Source organism: Chinchilla lanigera, unplaced genomic scaffold (genome assembly GCF_000276665.1).
Source record: "Chinchilla lanigera isolate Chin_1 unplaced genomic scaffold, ChiLan1.0 scaffold00002, whole genome shotgun sequence".
Classification (NCBI taxonomy): Eukaryota; Metazoa; Chordata; class Mammalia; order Rodentia; family Chinchillidae; genus Chinchilla; species Chinchilla lanigera.
Genome location: NW_004955403.1, coordinates 15,323,335 through 15,341,531, shown reverse-complemented (window position 1 = coordinate 15,341,531; position 18,197 = coordinate 15,323,335). Strand labels below are relative to the sequence as shown.

The window sequence follows — 18,197 nt, the reverse complement described above, 5'->3', positions numbered from 1 at the left end:
AATGCATAGTACTTTCCATATTCTTTCAACTGAACACTGCATGCTTAAATCATTAAGATGGACTCCTGGTATAGAATCAACACTTTTTAAAACAGAAGAAAACTTTATTTGTAAATACCTAATTAGCCAATATTTAAATGGGCCATCTGATGATGCTACTGCCCCCAGCTTGATATTGATATGGGGATCAGGCCAGCGCTTCTCCTTCCTGCCCATGAGCCATAAGACCATCATCCTCTGTCCTTTGAAGCCTAACTCTTTCAGGCTTTGCCTCAAATCCCTCTCCTTGCATACATCTCCTGACCCACATGGAGCCACAGTGTTGGACATCATCAGGCTTCCACTAATGTTTTCCCATCAGAGACTATAACTGGCTCCACCAGGAAATAAAATAGAGGTCACTGCGGTAGCAATGACTTTCAAGCTATTTGCTAAATTTAGCTGTTCAATACTTTCCACTCTAATGAAAACTGTGAACTCCCATTCTAGAATGTTGAAACAGAGTGGGAACTTGAAGGTCACTGACTCCAGCTCCCACATTGTTCTGTTGAAGGTGTAAGGGCTTAGACACAGCCTACGATTTGCTTGAGGCCACAGGAGTTGTTCATGGTGATGACGGAACTGGAAAAACATCTGCCCAGCCTGAAGGAATGCTGAACACAGATGTTCTGCCTCCAAACATCAGTCCAACCTAAGAAGATATTGAAGCACACTGATTTTATTGGTTGTCGCTTAACCTCCGTGGTCATTCATTTCTTGGTGGCTGAGGGTGAACTAGCAAGGGCATCTGACTTATAAGTTACTAGAAGAGAAATAAAATAATTGTACACCCAAACCCTCCCCCAACTCTAAAAACTTCCTGCTGTCTGTTCATCAATAATGAATCTTCATCCCTGCAATCCTCAGAGGGAGCTTGCACTGCATTTTTGAGCAGCCAGTTAGTAATGTGCAGTGGATAGAGCCTTTATTTCAAATCCCAGGGCAGCAGGTCCTTCAAGGCTAGCATTGCATTTTCAATTAGCTGCTGAGTGAATGCTTGGCATGTGTATTAGTGAAGAGGCACACAATTAGCTTATTGTTCCTCTCCGTATTGTGCTGAGAGGATCCAAAGGACTGGTGGGGGAACAGGCGAGCCAGGCGTCGCTGTGGATGTTGAAGAAGGGAGTTACTCAAACCTCGGCGCCTTCCCTTGCTCAGTCTGGAATTACAGCTGTTTCTTACAAAGCACTGTGTGTGGCGTGGTGGCGTGAGCACAAGGAACGTCAAGGACACCACTTGGGGTTAGGCTTTCTGAGCTTTTTCCACCTTTGACTAATTCTCGTCATTATTATGGAGCCCAACAGCCCCAAAAAGATACAGTTTGCTGTACCCTTATTCCAGAGTCAGATTGCACCGGAGGCGGCAGAGCAGGTAAGTAGAATTGCATGGGGGAAATTCCTGTATGCCAGGTGATAGGAACCTGTTTTCTGGCCTAACTTTGGAACTTTCAGGATATGTGAATGAGAAATAAGTTGGCTTCCAATGTGGATTTTGTTTACGGTGGGAAACTTTTGGCTAAAATGCAATGTTTCATAGAAAATTAGCATTCATTAGGAACAGTGGATTTTAGTACCCCAAATTGGATCTATAAATGTTTGCTTTTGTTAAAACAACAGGTTCAACACCTAGAGCAAGTTTAAAAGCAATCTCAAAATTAGCAACATTTTATTTAATTAATTAATAAATAAAAAGAATGATATAGCCATGAAAACATTAGATCCCCAAATAATTTCAGATTATAGGCTTCATATGTTAATATAGCTTTCACTGTATACCCCAAACAGTAATTATATATGTAATCTTTAATAGATAGGATTTGAAAGTATATGTATAATTTTAAAAGCTGTTTATTTGGACAGTATACATAATATTTCAACATTAGTTAGATTCCTCTTTAGTGTCTAATATTGCTTGCATCTGTATCACCTTTCATTTTTAGATTTCTTAGATTCAGTGCAATGGTACCACTTAAATGATCAATTGTGATAAAACTGCAAATGTATTCTACAGGGAACCAGAAGGAAAGGAATTCATGGGAACACCAACCCAAGTCATTAATTTCTTAAGCCAAAATTATTCCTGAATCCTTTTCCAAATATTGATACAAAGTTTTTAAAATAGTAATTGAATTTGAGACCCTTTACTTTATAAGATGTTTGGACGATCTGAAGTAGACGCACCTAGACTCAGGCCAGATAAATACAACCTTGAACATTCGTCTCTGCTGAAAGAGCAGCATTGCCTCTGTCTTGGACAAGATATCATTGGTACATTTTAGCCTTTGCCCTATTGACACATACTTTAGGGATTTAATTATAAGTGAACATATTAACAAAATAATGGATATCTGAAGCAAGAGATTTGAATCTAATAAGTTTATATAACTTTTAAAGAAGAAAAAAAACCACAAAACCTCTTACTTTAAAATACATTACCTATTGTTATACGATTCCTATGCATTCTTACTGATATGTGCTCTAAATTTTATACTAGAACCTAAAAGCTAATATTAATTGAAATTTAACTCTCATGCTACTAATTTGAGGATGACATATACTAGAAGTTGGAGGTTTGCAAGTTCCTCTTACCCATTTAGAGATAAGGATAATGGATCTTAAAAGCATCACCAGTATCATGATGTTCCAAGAGAGCCATTAAAATGGGCAAGTCATCCCTGTATTTTTACTATATATTAATTTTTAGTTGCATCACTTGATTATATACAATGATTTCTTTTCTGTGGCTATGTCATTTTGTGATCAAAGAAGGCAAGAGGAATATTTGACAATGCCACTGTCTGCCTTTTTATTCTTAACAATAATCGGCAAGGACATATTGTGTGTTCTCCAGGAATTTACTTTTGCATGTTGGAAAAAAAATGAGAAGGTATTTGCTTTGCAAGCTGTCATCAAGGCCGTGTACGATTGTCGCTGACATTAGCTGGGCCTTTGTTGTTCACAGATCAGGAAAAGAAGACCTACGCCAGCGTCACTTGTGATTCTCAATGAACATAATCCCCCAGGTAAAGAGCGTGGTGTCCTTAGATTGATGGGACAGAATAGGATGGTTTCAAAACCATCGAACAGTATGTCATTGCCGGAAGGTTTCAGTTCTGAATTTTAGTCAGCAGTACTCTAACAACTGGTAACATGGATCATAAACAAAGTCAGAAACAAATAATATAGGGGCTCTCTCATGCAACACCCTGCTTTTCTGTAAGAGTGACACGGGTAACGGTATGCTGGGAAATGTTTTGTTAGCACCGGTTGTCATGTGTTCAAGTGTTTGCATGATATCTGGTTCAGTGCTTATTAATGAGTCTACTAAAAAGTTGTTTAATTATGTTTCCATGCTCGAATTACAGTCCTAGAGATGCTTTTTGTTTTTTTTTTTAGAGAGTAGATTTTTTATTTATGTCATGGGGTGGGCAATAAACCAGCAGAGGCTAGAGCTTTACTGCTGATGTCATCTCTGAATAATGCAATTGACAAGAAACCAGATCAATTTTCAGCACTGCCCATTTGAGAGCCATTCTGAATGGCTGCATCCATTTGTTGAGGTTTTATTCTCCATTTCCTGTTAAAAGCAAAACTTCATTATTATTCCTGATGAAGAACTATGATTTGCAATACACAAGCATTATTTACTTACTGAGTGGGGTGACTTAGTCTGGCATTTAAATGCTGCTTCTAGAAATATAAATGGGACAGGAAAGGTCAAGGCATGAATTTGTAACCAGGCAGAACTTGGTGTCAGGTATTTTGCAGGTATAAACAACAAGGGAGGACAAAAAGAGTTTGAATAGAGGAAACATAATACATCTAATTATAGGTTGTAGAAAATGACCTGTTTTAAGAACGCCAGGGTAAAACAGTCCTTGACTTCTGGATTCTAACTAGAGAAATACATGAAAAGAAAAGAACCTGCTCAGAGAATATTCATTATTGAAAGAAACACAGGAGAATTTGCAGCTGATGGGAGACAATTAAGCTATTTATTCCTGCTGAAAACACAATCAGAATTTGATATTTTACATTTAAAAGGCCATAGTATTTTCAAACTATCTTCAAGTATATTATGTCAATTAATAAGCATATGTTTGGTTGGCTAGGGGTTTCAAATGGTATGTACTTACAGTTTACAAATAAATTCAAGTAAGCAAACACAATGACTAGATCTTCTCTGTTTTGCGGTAATTTTACAGTAATTTTCCACTACTGCCTTACTCACCGTGGCAAACCTCTCTACCGTGTCCTGGAACTCATTTATCCCCTTGTTCAAAGGATGCTGCAGCCCGATTTTAGTACCTTGAACACTACAAGGGAGCAGCTTCCTGAGTTCACAGGCCTCTCTTATTCGTCCATGTCGAGTTCACGCAAGGAGCCTTCATTTAAGTGGCTTTCATTCCCGTACATCACTCTCACTTGGACACCTGAAATAGTAGCTATTGTTTCTTGAGCATGAAATACATGTCATTTTACAGATGAGGAGAGTCTGTATCCAAGAGCTGAAGTGACTTTTGTGAAATTATTACTTGAGAACTGATGAATTCCAAAGCCAAACTCAGATAAATCTAATACTGAAGCCCAAGCTTTTCCAGCAGCCTGACACATGCCCTGAACATTTGAGCTTCTATTACATGGTTATGGCTCCGTATGGACATTCAATCCCTATGAGTAAGCAAACCAAAGTTTAAATAAATCCTTTGTCTGGACCACATAATAGATTAAGGATTATATTTACATAACCCAGAGAAAGAGATAGCGTGTTCTCTAGTGATATGTTTCTTACCAGACCTCCCAATCACTAAATGGCATTACCTTATTTTCTCAACTGACCTCTTCCTTCTGTCTGTGTTATAAACCCCACCAGAGTGATATTAGATGCATGTAGCATCTCACAGAGCTACATTATCTTAGTAATATCATCCCCTTGCATGGTTATCTTCCCTTATGGATAAGGGGCTGAACAGGCTGTGGCTATATACAGTGCTCGTATCAGTGTGTATGGGAACCAGAACTTCTAGACTAATGATGGATTCTTGCAGCAAAAAATCCTTAAAGCTTATAGTTTTCCCAGGGAAAAGGCTATGGTTCGGGGGAGATAACTCTGAAGGTCACAAAGACAAACAGCAGCCAAAGAACAATGAACCAAATGAGATTTGTGTGGTGGTCTTCAATAGTCTGTGGTCCTTTCTCATGTATAACAGAGGGATTATAATATCCGTTCTTCCTTACAGAGCTATTACAATCGTCAAAAGAGTTAACACGAATTCACCTTAAAAACTGTGAAATATAACCATTAGGTGTCATTTGCTGATTTTTTAGAAGACTTTTGCATGTGATATTTAAGAGTTAAGATATATTAGAACAAGAAGAATGAAGTCTTTATAAGTGTATCTATATTGAATATTTCTGCCTTATTCAGTAATTCTTTTTGTTCCAAATATTATCTAAACAATAATAAAAGGCCTCACAAGGGTTACATGACTATTTTGAAGCAATAGTTTCTTCTGGATCTCAAATATAGTAAAACAGTCAATTATAAAAGAGTATAAAAGAGTGATTTAATTTAATATTTAGACCTACATACATATTCTATTCATATGTAGTAGATGGGAGACTAGAAAGCTATTTGAACATGTGTATTTTTTAAACTTACTGATGAGGCAGACACATGACTGATTGGATTCCAAGGGCAACAAAATGTCCTTTCTAATAAATGACTTCAAATTCTCCTCCCCTGAAGCACTTTGGGAAAAGATGCATAAGTTGTAAGGATATACCATCCTCTGATATTGATTAGTAAATTAATTTAACTCAAAACACTGAGAAAAAGGACTAAAATTTTGAATTAAAGGCATCAGTCCTGGAAAATTCTAAGAGTATACAGTATATCTCTATGATGAAAAGGGCAGCCAGGAAGTATTTGCTTCTAGGAGTATGTCTGAACAACCACGTGAAAGTAGAAAGATCCAGGAAGCCTGAGATTTGGGGTAGTGGTAGCAAACCTTTTAGAGACCAACACCCAAACTGCAACCCGAAACCTACTTATTTATCGCAAAGTGCCAACGCTGCAATTAAACCTGAATACTGAGATTTTAGTTTAGAAAACACAGCTCATACATTACCATCCTGTGTCTTAAAAGAAAAACACAATAACGTGAGCGCCATAGGTTTATCACCACTGGTATGGGAAAATCACCAAAGAAAAATGTCAGTTTCTTCAGATGCTTTTTGGGGCTGGCAGTGAGTGACTTTGCAGCAAACTGCTTTGCCTTCTGTGTTTTCAGTTCCCCTTCTGATGAAGCTTATCGGGTTACGGTCACCTCTCTGAAGTTCTACTGTAGCACGTCATTGTCCCTGCTTGTGCTGCTTGATGTTTGCTTTTAGGATCTGTAGTTAAGTGGTGCTTTCTCTCTTTTATCTGGAGGGGTGCCTAGATGTAAATCTCCTCTATGCAGCAGTAAATGGCAAATTTGCTTTCCATAATTTATTCCATCTCATTTATCAATTTACTTGATTATTACCTGTCTTTGAGTTGACTTAAGAGGAGACTGTGTATTTGGCTTTGGTTCGGATTTCACATGCACCCAAAAGGTCCACATGCTGAAGGCTTGGTTGCCAGCTGTGGTGACATTAGAAGGTGTTGGATTTTTGGGAGGCTGAGCCTAGTGGCAGGAAGTGTCATGGGAGATATGGCCTGGAAGTGACTCTGGGGCATGGATTTCTTTCTCTGACTTTGCTCTTGGTGGCTGTACTTGAGCAAACCCCATCATGATATTCTGCCTCTCTACAGACCCAAAGCAAGGGGATCCAGTGACTTCAGAGACCGTGACCCATGATCTATTTTCCTCCTTGTAAGTTGTTTTATCTCAGGTGTTTTGTCATAGTGATATAAAGCTGATTAGCACACAATATTAGGAATCTAGAGCTAGGAAAGAACTGTAGAAAATACTTAGTTAAACCACACATCTTCATGAGACACATGAGCCAATCCAAGTCCTCAAGACTAGCTCTGTTTCATAATCTCAGAAAAGAATCCATACTTATCTCTGGTTTTCAATTTCAGGACTGATAATTTTAGAGGTTAGAAAGTAAAGCTTCTTATACCAAACTTAAGTAAAAACTCCCCACTTTACAACAACTGATCATTTATTCTCCTCAACAAAAGGTCCTCTTTTTACCTCTTAAAATACATGAAAGCATGGCTTATTACTCTCTTTTCTGTATGAAATATCTGCAGTCTTGCTAAGGGCCTTAATGTACTCTATCTAAATATTCTTTCTCTCTGTCTTTGGAGCCAGAAATGGACAAGTCTGCCAGTAAAAAGCCTGCCTAGACCAGGCCTTCTGAATATTAAAGTTTGTGGCCTCCATCCTTTTCTACTTACTGTTAAGCAGAGGCAGTATGGTTATAATTATATTTAATGGGCCTGATGTCTTTTAAACATGAGTAGACTAAGAGTGCCAGGGCTAAGTGGAGATTAGGTATACCCAGGAGTTCTGACATCACTCACAAGCTTACTGTGCACCTAAAATTGGGGTAAGAAACATAATGTAAAATGACTTGAAGGGAGATTTAAAAAATTTCATATCACAGGCAGATTTGGGGAAGATTTGGTTTTTGTTTTACACTTGGAGCCTCACACATTCTTGGGAATGAGAAACAAAAATAAAAGTGAATTCTCTTATTTCTCCAGATCCTAAAAATCAGTTAATATGAGACATGTGAGGTTCATGAATTAAATAACGCACTATCTCCTTTCAACTTGGTAGCAGGCCCAGTCACTAGAAAAAACTGGGATCCCCAACAGCTTTAACTACTTGAGTGAATAAAGTTAAGAATGAAGCCACAGCTCATTTTGTATGTAGCTTTTGCCTTTTTAAATGGGGCATACATTTTGATTTTCAAAAACTAAGATAATGAATGAAATTTTTGTTTTGAGAGTGGGTCTTGCTATATGGATCAGGCTGCTCTGGAACTCACTATGTAGCCCAAGCTGCTCTCAAACTGGCAGTGATCCTCCTGCCTCAGCCTCCCAAGTGCTGGGATAACAAGCAGGTACCAACATACCTGGCTCTGAGATTTTGAAAGCTCAAGATTAGAATCCTGAGTCATTAGATGATGGCTAGAGGATAATACTGTACTCACAAGACAAATGACAAAAGACCTCCAGAAATTTCTGATGATTTCTGATGAATCTCATACAAAAAATATTGGGAAGCTTTACAGGCTCAACAAAGCAGAAGTGGAAATGTATTTCCAGTGTTAGAGACATTCATATGAATGATACTGTTTATGGAGCTTGGACGATTGTATGGTCAAAAGTCAACTGGATTCCCTGAACGAGCTCCAGAGATCACAGAGGGTAGCCCAGGGACCCTTCAGGAAGGGTAAGACCCTGTCAGATGTCCAAGGACGTCCAATAAATCACCAACCATACAATAAAAGCCATACCTGCCAATGGTCCATACGGTTCTGTTTCATTTTAGTTTCCTCATCTTCTTGGGAATGTGGCTATAGGAAGTTCTGATCCAAAGTCCTTCATGATTGCTCAGGGTTTATTTTGCCTTATCACTGCTGATTACAGTATATAACAAAGGTCCAATATTTGAACACCATTTAAGAGGTATCTGGTGTTACTGTCTAAGGAATTGTCAGAAAAGCCTATTTTTTCTCCTCAGCTTTTATTTCTGAGTTATTGGATGCCAAACCATGTTGAATGATTCAAAGACGAGTGACACATCTCATTTGCAGTGATCCCACGTGCTGTACAACTGATGGACTTATTTTCCCAGCACTGCTCAGTCTGTGCAGCCAAATTGCCTGATCAGTCAGAACAACTGACTCAGGTGAAGTTCCGATTCTTAGCAACGCCAAGGTGTGCTACAGTGTCACCTGCAAACTAATTGAAAGAAAAATGAAAGGAAAAAAAAATCACAAAACTGAAATATTTCTTCTTTATTTTGGTAGGATGCTGCCTTTTACTCATTTTGAGTAATGGCGTACACCACTCACCTTTATTATGGATTTTTAAGTAATAGAAGTAGTTTGGTGAAATGTGACAGAATGGTGGTAGCGTCCATTGTCTTTATCTTTTTGGCCTTGTTTTCCTACTGCGGTGGGGGATGCTGCAGATGAAAGTTCCTGTGAGGGTCTTTTGTGTGACGTAGGGAGGCCGTGGCATCACAGAGCACCTGAGATTGCATCTCAGCTTTTCCAGGTACAGGTGGTGAGGCACTGGGGCGTGTATTTAACCTCGCTAGGCTCAGATTCTTTTCTAATCAGAGTACAAAGATTTGAGAAAATTCCTCACACACAGCCTACTACCTACAATTAGATACTGACAGCCTGATTAATTATACCCCTGCTGAGAAAAGCAGAAAAGTTCTCTGCAAATCTGCATTTTCATTAGAAGATGGAGCTGCTCTTTTTCTATCTTGACAGTGTTAGGCGGTGGCAAACAGTGTCTCCAAAAGACAGGAATATTTGGTAAGGAAAACAGTGTACAATGCTTCCTCGCACATTAGAAGAAGTTCATACAGTTGTGGAGTTGTGATGTGTTCTATGTTGTGGAATATGTGTCCAACTGAATGTGTCTTGTTTGCAAATGTAATTTGGTGAAATAAGAGTCGTTTAGCACTTTCCTTAAAGTTAGGGTGCTGCTGATGTTTGTGAAGTTATAAAAAATCTATTGCAAGAAATAGAAGACATATTTGTGTCAAACTTGTATTTGACCGAAAATGAAATTATAATTTTAATAGTATGTTCAAAGAGAAAAAGGTTGAAAATCAAGTATAAAAATCATTTGGAGACATCTATCAAACACTTGGTTGCTCGCTTTTGATTTCACTGCACTTGTTCTAGCTTCCTTTTAAATGGCTTCCCTGTGCTATCTTCTGGCTCAGTGCTCTTTCTTTGATTCTTTGAGGTGGTTCTCCTCTGCCAATTCCAAGACAGAGTCTACACTGGCTCATTTGCATAAACCATCCTCCATCTTTTCCTCCAATTTCTCTTATTTAAGTTATAGCACCAGACTCACTTAAAATCTTAAAAGCTTTCCATATTTGACGTATTTTTTTAGTTAAGTTATTCTAATTCTCTCTTCCCACCTTGCATTTTTAAAAACTATTTGTTGGTTTATATGGTGTTAGTTTGTGTCTGGATGTCCCCACAAAGCCTAATGCAGTCATGGGGTGGGATTCTAGAGTTTATGATTGATTCATGGTCCAGTGCTGGGATTATGGGTATGAGCACTGTACCTACCCTGGGGCGGGTAGTTTGCATACAGAGTAAAGGAGGGAAAAAGGCTTGCCTTCTCCTTCTCCCCCATTTTGCCCTTGTTTTTGCTGTCTTCCACTGCCATGAACTGTTGCCCTCTGCCTTGTGCCATCCTGTCTTGGATCCAGATGAGTATGGACTGAAACCTCCACAAACTATAAGCTAAATAAACTTTTCCTTCCTTAATTCTGGGCATCAGGTATTTTGTCTCAGCAAGGAGAGAAAAGTAACCAAGACATATGGCATACTGAGTTCAATACAATAAATCTTTTTTTTGTTTTGTTTTAATTTTAAAGATAAAAGAAACAAAACTTTCAAAACAAGGCAATATGAGGGTAGCAATGGTTAATAAGTTGTGTATTGTTATCTTTAAATTAGTTACTCAGAGTACAAGATATTGGTATATAATTGTCCAAATAACATTAGCACAAAGATTTCAATGAACTAAGAGAAATTAGTAGTATAACTATCTTAACTATCTCATATATATGTATAGTTTTTTCTTTTTCCTTCCTTCTTTTCTCTGAATGGAGTAAATATTTACTGAGTCCTTATTCCTAAGTCTTCTAGGACTGTGTGATCTAGACAGGAAAGACTAGTGTGTCTGGATCAATCAGGAAGCAATTGTAGTAACATAAATCTGAACTGCTAAAAAAAAATGGTAAAATTAATTCTGGCCAAAGCATAGGAATTCTTATTTATTTTGCTTACTATGCTATAAAGCATTTGTATGACTTTTTCAGTCTTCTGCCTTTTAGCTTTGAAGGATGACGTCAACACTAAATTTTTACTATTTGTTCCAAACTATGAATAAAATAGTTGTTAAATGCCCATAAGCTACTAAATTAAAATAAATTTTAAAAATCCTCAAATTCAATCATTTTATCTGGAATAACAATAACATTGTGGTTTAAATAACATCTACTCTGATTAAACCACACTGTTATCCACAGTATTTTGGATAAAATAGGTAAGTCCCCATTTCTAGCCTCAAGGAGAAACTTACATGAGACATATATATGTATTTTGATGGTAAAATCAATAAACATGGCAAAAGATACAGATACAATAGTATATAGCAAAAATATCAAACATATTTCACTTCAGTACAGAAAAGTCTACCACAGAACTCTTTAAGGATTAGATCCTAATGTAAGTAAAGTACAGCATACAGAGTGGATGCTTTCTAAGTGACAACTCTTATTTTGGGGAGGCATCTGAGTAGTATTCGTGTTTTCCTAAAATAAGAAAATAGAAAATTTTCAAAAATTTCACCTACCTAGAAAATAATCAGCCTTGAAAACTAGAGATAAAAACGCCAGCCCCAATCAGCCTATCTTTGTTTTACCCGCTTTGCAGAGTAGTCACCAAGCAAGAGAATAATGATGGCAGTAAGGCAAGGGTAGGTGATTTGGACTGGCATTTTTAATCTCTTATTTTCAGAGAAAAAGGGTAGGAGTTGAGGCTTGAGAGTCATTTAAGTTGGGTATTAATCTCTGATGGCTGCTTCCTGCCCAACTTACCCCAAGAAAATTGCTCATCCTAAGATGCTGTAAGCTGGGAAGCTGGGCTCATGTAGCTCCATAGTGCATTTTTAAAATCACCACTATATTTCATTAAATATAGTAATTAGGAAGAAGGTAGCCTGAGTCCACTAAATACATAGATGCACTTTTTCTTTCTGCATAGATACAGGTGACATCATCTTCAGTAGATCTGTGTAGTCTATCTGCATGCTCAGTTTCAAATTTAAGAATGAAAAAGTTGCTAACAGCTCTTTTAACTGTTTCTTACTGATGATCATATTAACACATCAGTAAATTAGTGAGCATCTGAGAGAAAATAATGAAGTCCATGTAATTTGTAGAGAAGAGTTATTTCCAAATTTCTTTTCTTTGGAGTTGTTCAGCAGCAACGTGAGACTTTTCTGTACCTGCTCCACCTTTGTCTAGGCATGACTTCCACCAAGTAGTGATCCAACACTTCCAGACACTCTGCAGGAGCAGAGCTTACCAGGGGCTTACTTGGAAAACTGCACAGGCAGGTGACGTGAGGGTTGCCTGGGCCTGGAGGAGGACAGTAGGTTGTGGTTGGTGCTATAGTCTATTTGGAGCATGAAAGTTCCCTCAAGCCTTTCAGGGTCTTTTAAAGAGGAAAGTTAAAAATAAACAAACAATTTAAGAAATGGGGACACTGGAGTAGTAAGATTTCAGAGGTGCTAGTGTTGTGGGCTAGCATGGGTCCTTGTCTCAGTGATGATGGAGGTTAAAGTTGGGACCACTGCAGGAATTTACAGGCAAAGGCTTTAACTAGAAAGTAAGAGAAAACTGGGAAGGGACTCCAGCTTGAGGAGAAGAAAAGCTGAAGGGACACAGCTTTGGGAGAGAAGACCAGGCTGCCCCCTTAACCAAGGAAAGAGACCAGTTTTTATGGGGTTCATGAGATGGCTTGGTCATGCTCTCCATTCTGGTATTGCAGCTCTGGAGAGGTCCTTCTGGCTTGAGATCCTTCCGGCCAAATCCCATAAGAGGCTTAGGGAGCAGCCTCAGTGTTGCAGAGGCCCTGATAGAATCTAAGGTGATTGCAGGTTTAGGCCATAACTGTAGACTTCTAGGCACTGATTCCAGAGAGTAACAGGTGGTGACTAAATGTTCCTGTACATCTCTTATCTTGGTGCCTCCAGTCTTAAAGGAGAGTGAGATAGGTTAGATATATTTAGGGCTAGAACACCACAAGTTACCAGTTTTCAAACAGATATTTCTTAAATGATCAACCTGTCTACGTGCAGAGCTGGGCAGGGGTAGGGCTTGAAGTTTTAAAGTAATAAAAACAACAGACACTGAAGGAAGAAATATTAAGCTCCTAGTTTTAGTTACTATTGGACAACCCTAGGCCAGGTAAAGAGTCACTGTATTTTAGCAGGAGCAGCTTGTAAGTCCCTGACTGCCTCAGAAGTAAAAACACAAACCATGCTTTTGATGAGTAGCAGGTTAAGAGCCCAGAGGAGTTATTTGTTCTCTGTCCCTCTGTGATGCTCTCTAACTGTTTTACTTTCTCATCTAGTTTAATCTTCGAAATGCTATGGCAAAGGCAAATTTTTGAGATTGATAAGATTTTGCAGGAGAATAAAGAAGGCAGAAAGAGTATAAACCAGTCCTGAATTAAGGCTCAGGAACACACCTGCCTCTGTCCTGTAAGTGGTCCCAACTATATCACTGCAAAATATCTTAAATCAGTTTCCACAGCACCTAAAAAAATCTTTATTTTGGTGGAAGGACTGTTGGGATTTGAGCATAGGATCTTTGGCATGCAAGGAAAGCACTCTACAGTGGAGCTACAGTCCCAGCTTTCTTTCTTTCTTTCTTTTTAATTTTGAATCAGAATTCTGTTAAGTTTCCCAGGCATGTGATCTACATACTTCCTCTCCCTGAGTAGCTGGTTACAGGTGCCTATCTTGAAATCTTACCTTTCAAAGTTGTTGCTGTTACTTCTAAGAAAGAATTTCTCTCCAGAGGTAACTCAGTAGTTCTTGACCCCTTAGAAAAGTAGTTTGCTGGGACTCAGGAGTTGCCTGTGAAATCCTTGGTGGAGGGAAAGGGAGTCCCCAGCTGAGTCCCAGCCATGAAGATGAAGAACCTCAGACTTCACCTCCAGTCCGCATGCTCCATCTGCCTCTCCACTCTCTGCCTTTTCAGGTCCTTCCTAGGATTTCAGGGCATCCCAGCACAAGCTGGGAAATGTTCCATATGTGCTGTCAATGTAGTCCAGTGATTTTATATCATTTACTTTGATATAGCAATAATCCGAGTGCTGAACAAATCTACTTGTGAAATAAATTGCTAAAATCTGCATTATTGAAGGGACCTATAGTGACTACTTAGGATAAAATTACTATTTGCCCTTAGCAGTCATCTTGAGGGAAAAATACTGTGTGAACTAAAATAGAGAGAAAATTTTGTAATTTCTCTTTCTCCCCCACCCTCCCTTTTTTTTCCTGCATTCTCTGGGAGCAGTTTTCCATTATTGTGTGAAACAGTTTTCAAAATCACACTCTTTACATATAAATACATAGTCACCTGCTTGTAAAAATAGAATTAAACTCACAAAATGGAAGAATGAGAATAATACTTTGGAATCCAATTTTAAAATAATCTTCCTCCATGATGGAACAATATTTTATGCTTTCCCGTTTGGTGATAAAACAGATCATTAGAAACATATAGGCAAAACTGTATATGCATGAATACATATACACAGGTATCCAAAAGTCAGGTACCCAGTTTGATGTAAAATAAAACAAAGGCAAACAAAGAAAAACACTATATAGATTATGTATCCATGTAATAAAATTCTCATCCACCAAATGACCTCACTTACAAATAAGCCAGGACTAGCCAAGATTTGAAAACACTGCATATCTGCCCCAGTATTTCTTCTGATCACAGAACCATACAATTGTGGAATCATTCCTGACCTCTCTACCTCTCCCTTGCTATCTAAATCACTGCTGTGTTCTTTGCTAGCTCTACTCTGCAGGAGGAACCTGACCCTCTCTACTTTTATTGCTTCTGCTCGATCCACAACCTTTTTTGTTTTAAGTGTCTGCACTTATATAGTACCTTCCAAACCAGGTTTTCATAATGTTGACACTAGGAAGTGGTTCTGTGCAGTTTAAAGAGGCATATCTTAGAATCTGTGAATGTGGACTTAGATCATGGCATGACTGTGAATCCCCGGGTCTTGGTTTCTTCCTCTAGAAAGTACAGATCACAGTTTCTCCAGAACTGTGGTGCTGGAATCAATAGAGAAGATGTATGATAACAACATTATTGAGGCTATGCTTGTTCTTTCACACCAGCTCTGGTTTATGTGTGTGAGAGACTATTGGCAGGTACAATTATGAGTGATTGACAGCAACTTTGCCTTCATAATTAATTTGTCATGAGCTCTATTTTATAATTTACCTGTTAGAGCTTTTTTTTTGATATGGCACATGGGATCTTCTCATGAAGAACTCATATATAAGATATGATAAAAATATTGTTCCAATGCAAAAATTTATTGCAGTAAAAGACATATTGCCATTAATCCCTCTCAAAACATTTTTGCTTGCTTTGAACATATTTATCCCATTGCTCTGGCTATTTTCGGAAGCAGTTCTGGAAGTCCTCTTTTGTGAGTGTCTTTAGTTGGGCTATCATGACTGCCTCGGTTTCCTGAATTGAGGCAAAGTCCTTTCATAGTCCTGTTGGCTTTGGAGAAGAGCAAGAGTTGCATGGTATCAGATGCAGTGGATAAGGTGGATGAGGACCCACTGTGATGATTTCCTGAGCCTGCCTTTTCTTTCGATGGCACTCAGCAGGGGCAGTCACCGTATTTTCTTATCACATCTTATAAAGACTCTCCTGACAGAGGATTCCAGAACTGCTTCAGAAAGTGGCAAGAAAATGGATAAATGTGTTTGAAGCAAAGGGGATTAATGACAATGTGTCTTTTATGTAATATTTTTTAAAACATTCACCACATATTGCAGTCAGGTCTTGTATAGTTTTATCATCTAAACCTCATTTTTCTTTCTCCTTTTAAATAAGTCAGCAAGCTCCTCTACAGTGTATAGAATCTTTATTACATAAACTGTTGACCGTTGCACAAAAACTGAGATGAATAAAACAAAATAAATGAACAGACAGAGAAATAAAATATGTTAAATTATGTTTATTATTACCTCTCTTTTTGTTTTTAATTTTTGGCTCACAAAGCAGCATGCAATAACTTTGTTCATTTGCCACCTGAGGATTTCTATGGATAAGAATTGTTGACAATGTGAAAAGAATTATAGATTAACTAGTAACAGACTCAGGCAGCTTTGTTTCCCAAAGAACTGTAAGGATTGCTCACTCTTTCAGCATCATAGATTCTAAGTACTGCCCACTTGCCGTTAATGATTAAAGGTAGTCAAGAAATAAGGCCAGAGACCCATTTACCAACATATTTCTGTGAATTCAAACTGCGTGAGTGATTGAACTAAAATGGCTCATCTCGAATTCTACCACAGGTAATTTCACTTGGTGAATAACCCAGAGTTCTTGCTTCGGTTAGTCAGTAAAGGACATTTTCATAGTGAAGGGCCTGGAGATAGCTGTAGGTATTTTCAGCCTGGGTGTTTGGTCAGTCATTATGGGGATCAAGGCAAACATCAGCTGTCTTATTTATGTGGACAATTTCAGAGGAAGGAACATAGGCAAAATGTATTTTGAAGAATATTTAAGATAGAAAAGAAAGAAAATGCCTTAGGTGTAAATAAATAAAATAATTTAAAAAGAAAAATATGTAAGTTTAAAGGCAAATTTAAAGGAACTCATAGTAATGTAATTGACTTTCAATAGTTCTGTAGTTCATAAACCTATTTGCCTTATATTTTTTCAATCACTGTGAAATAAGGTAGCTTCCATTTTATAGAGAGGATTAGAAGAAGGCTGATTAAGGTCAAAAAAGCTAGGAAGTCAATGTATCTGAACTTTAAATATAGCCTGTATATCCAAGGCAACATACTTTCCACTGTATTAACACTGTTCCTTTTTCTGGAATACGGGTTCCTCAGTATTACTGTTAATACTATTCCTCTTTCTATGCATATGTAACAGCACATATGCTCGTGTTATTTTATTACTGTCATCTTCATGGAAACAAATATAAGCAATTTCCTCATTGTAGCTTGGCCACATGGGATTCTGTTTAGTATCATACCTCATGATGTACATCTATCTTTACTCTAACAGAAATTTCTTTTGCAGTGGTAGTCCTATATATTTTTATTTTTGTTTTCTTTGAAGTTTACTAGTTTAGAGGACTTTTAAAGTTAAACTAGATATTTTACTATATAAGCAAAAAATCCTCCAAAAAACCAAGAAAACAATCAGACAACCAAAAAGAAAAAAAGAATCTTATCTCATTCCTTTCTTAGAATTGGACCTGTTTATTTATTCATCTGTTTGCACACATATATTTTATTTTAAATTTATTATTTTACTTAAATATCGGAAAGCTAAGAGTTTACCTTTGGCTTCCAGTTGACCCAGAGCAAGACTGATGTGGGCATATACTGAAATGTCATCTTCCCATCTGTTGTCATCCGTCTTATGCTACCAGACTCAGATCAAATTCCCTTCCTCCCATGAAACCTTATGGATCACACTGGCTGGAAGCATTTAGACCAGTAGAAGTAACAAGTGACTGGATTCATTGACATATTTTCTCCAATGGATTGTCCCATGTTTTCCTGTCATCTAATAATGCCCTGAAGAAATGAATTATAGTTAAGAAATTTTAATGCAGATAGGGAGAAGAAAGATATTGTCATGAAGTCCTTAAATGTATTTTAGACATTGGTGAAGTCCTCTCTGGATAACAGAGCTGCAGAATATGACTAGGAGGATCTGGAGAGGGCAAATGACTACAACAGATCATTAAAATTAACCTGATGCTTTCCGAAGACTCATTCTTATTCTTGCCCCCACCTTCTACCATGTCTACAGCTGATACATAACCTACTGTATCATCGTGAGATCCTACTTAAGTGTCTATAAGCATAATTTAAAGTGACCTTTGAAGTACAGCACACTAGATGAAGAAAGTCCTTCGGATCATCTTAGCAAGAAGGAGTTTTATTAGTAGCGGACTTGAATTGGTTTGTTTGTTGTTTTAGTAGAGATGCCTTGGGTTAATGACCACAGGTAGTTAGTAACTACAGATACACAGCCAAGTTTGCTTTATGATGACTTGAGAACTTCTTGAACTTTAGAGCACAATTTGAAGTCTGAATAAATTTTTTTTTATTTTAAAGGGAGAAAAAACCCAATAAAAATGATACAGAAT

General features: G+C 37.8%; 1 protein-coding gene across 1 annotated transcript in view; it reads left to right on the top strand.

The window, feature by feature from the left end:
* The first annotated feature begins 1,064 nt into the window (after positions 1–1,064).
* Ppp1r1c (protein phosphatase 1, regulatory (inhibitor) subunit 1C) overlaps positions 1,065–18,197 on the top strand; it is a 121,328-nt gene continuing 104,195 nt past the window's right edge. Inside the window, exons 1-2 of the mRNA XM_013515176.1 lie at positions 1,065–1,410; positions 3,001–3,061. Coding sequence (XP_013370630.1) covers positions 1,330–1,410; positions 3,001–3,061 — 142 coding nt within the window. The 5' untranslated portion in view covers positions 1,065–1,329. The remainder of the gene's footprint in view (positions 1,411–3,000; positions 3,062–18,197) is intronic.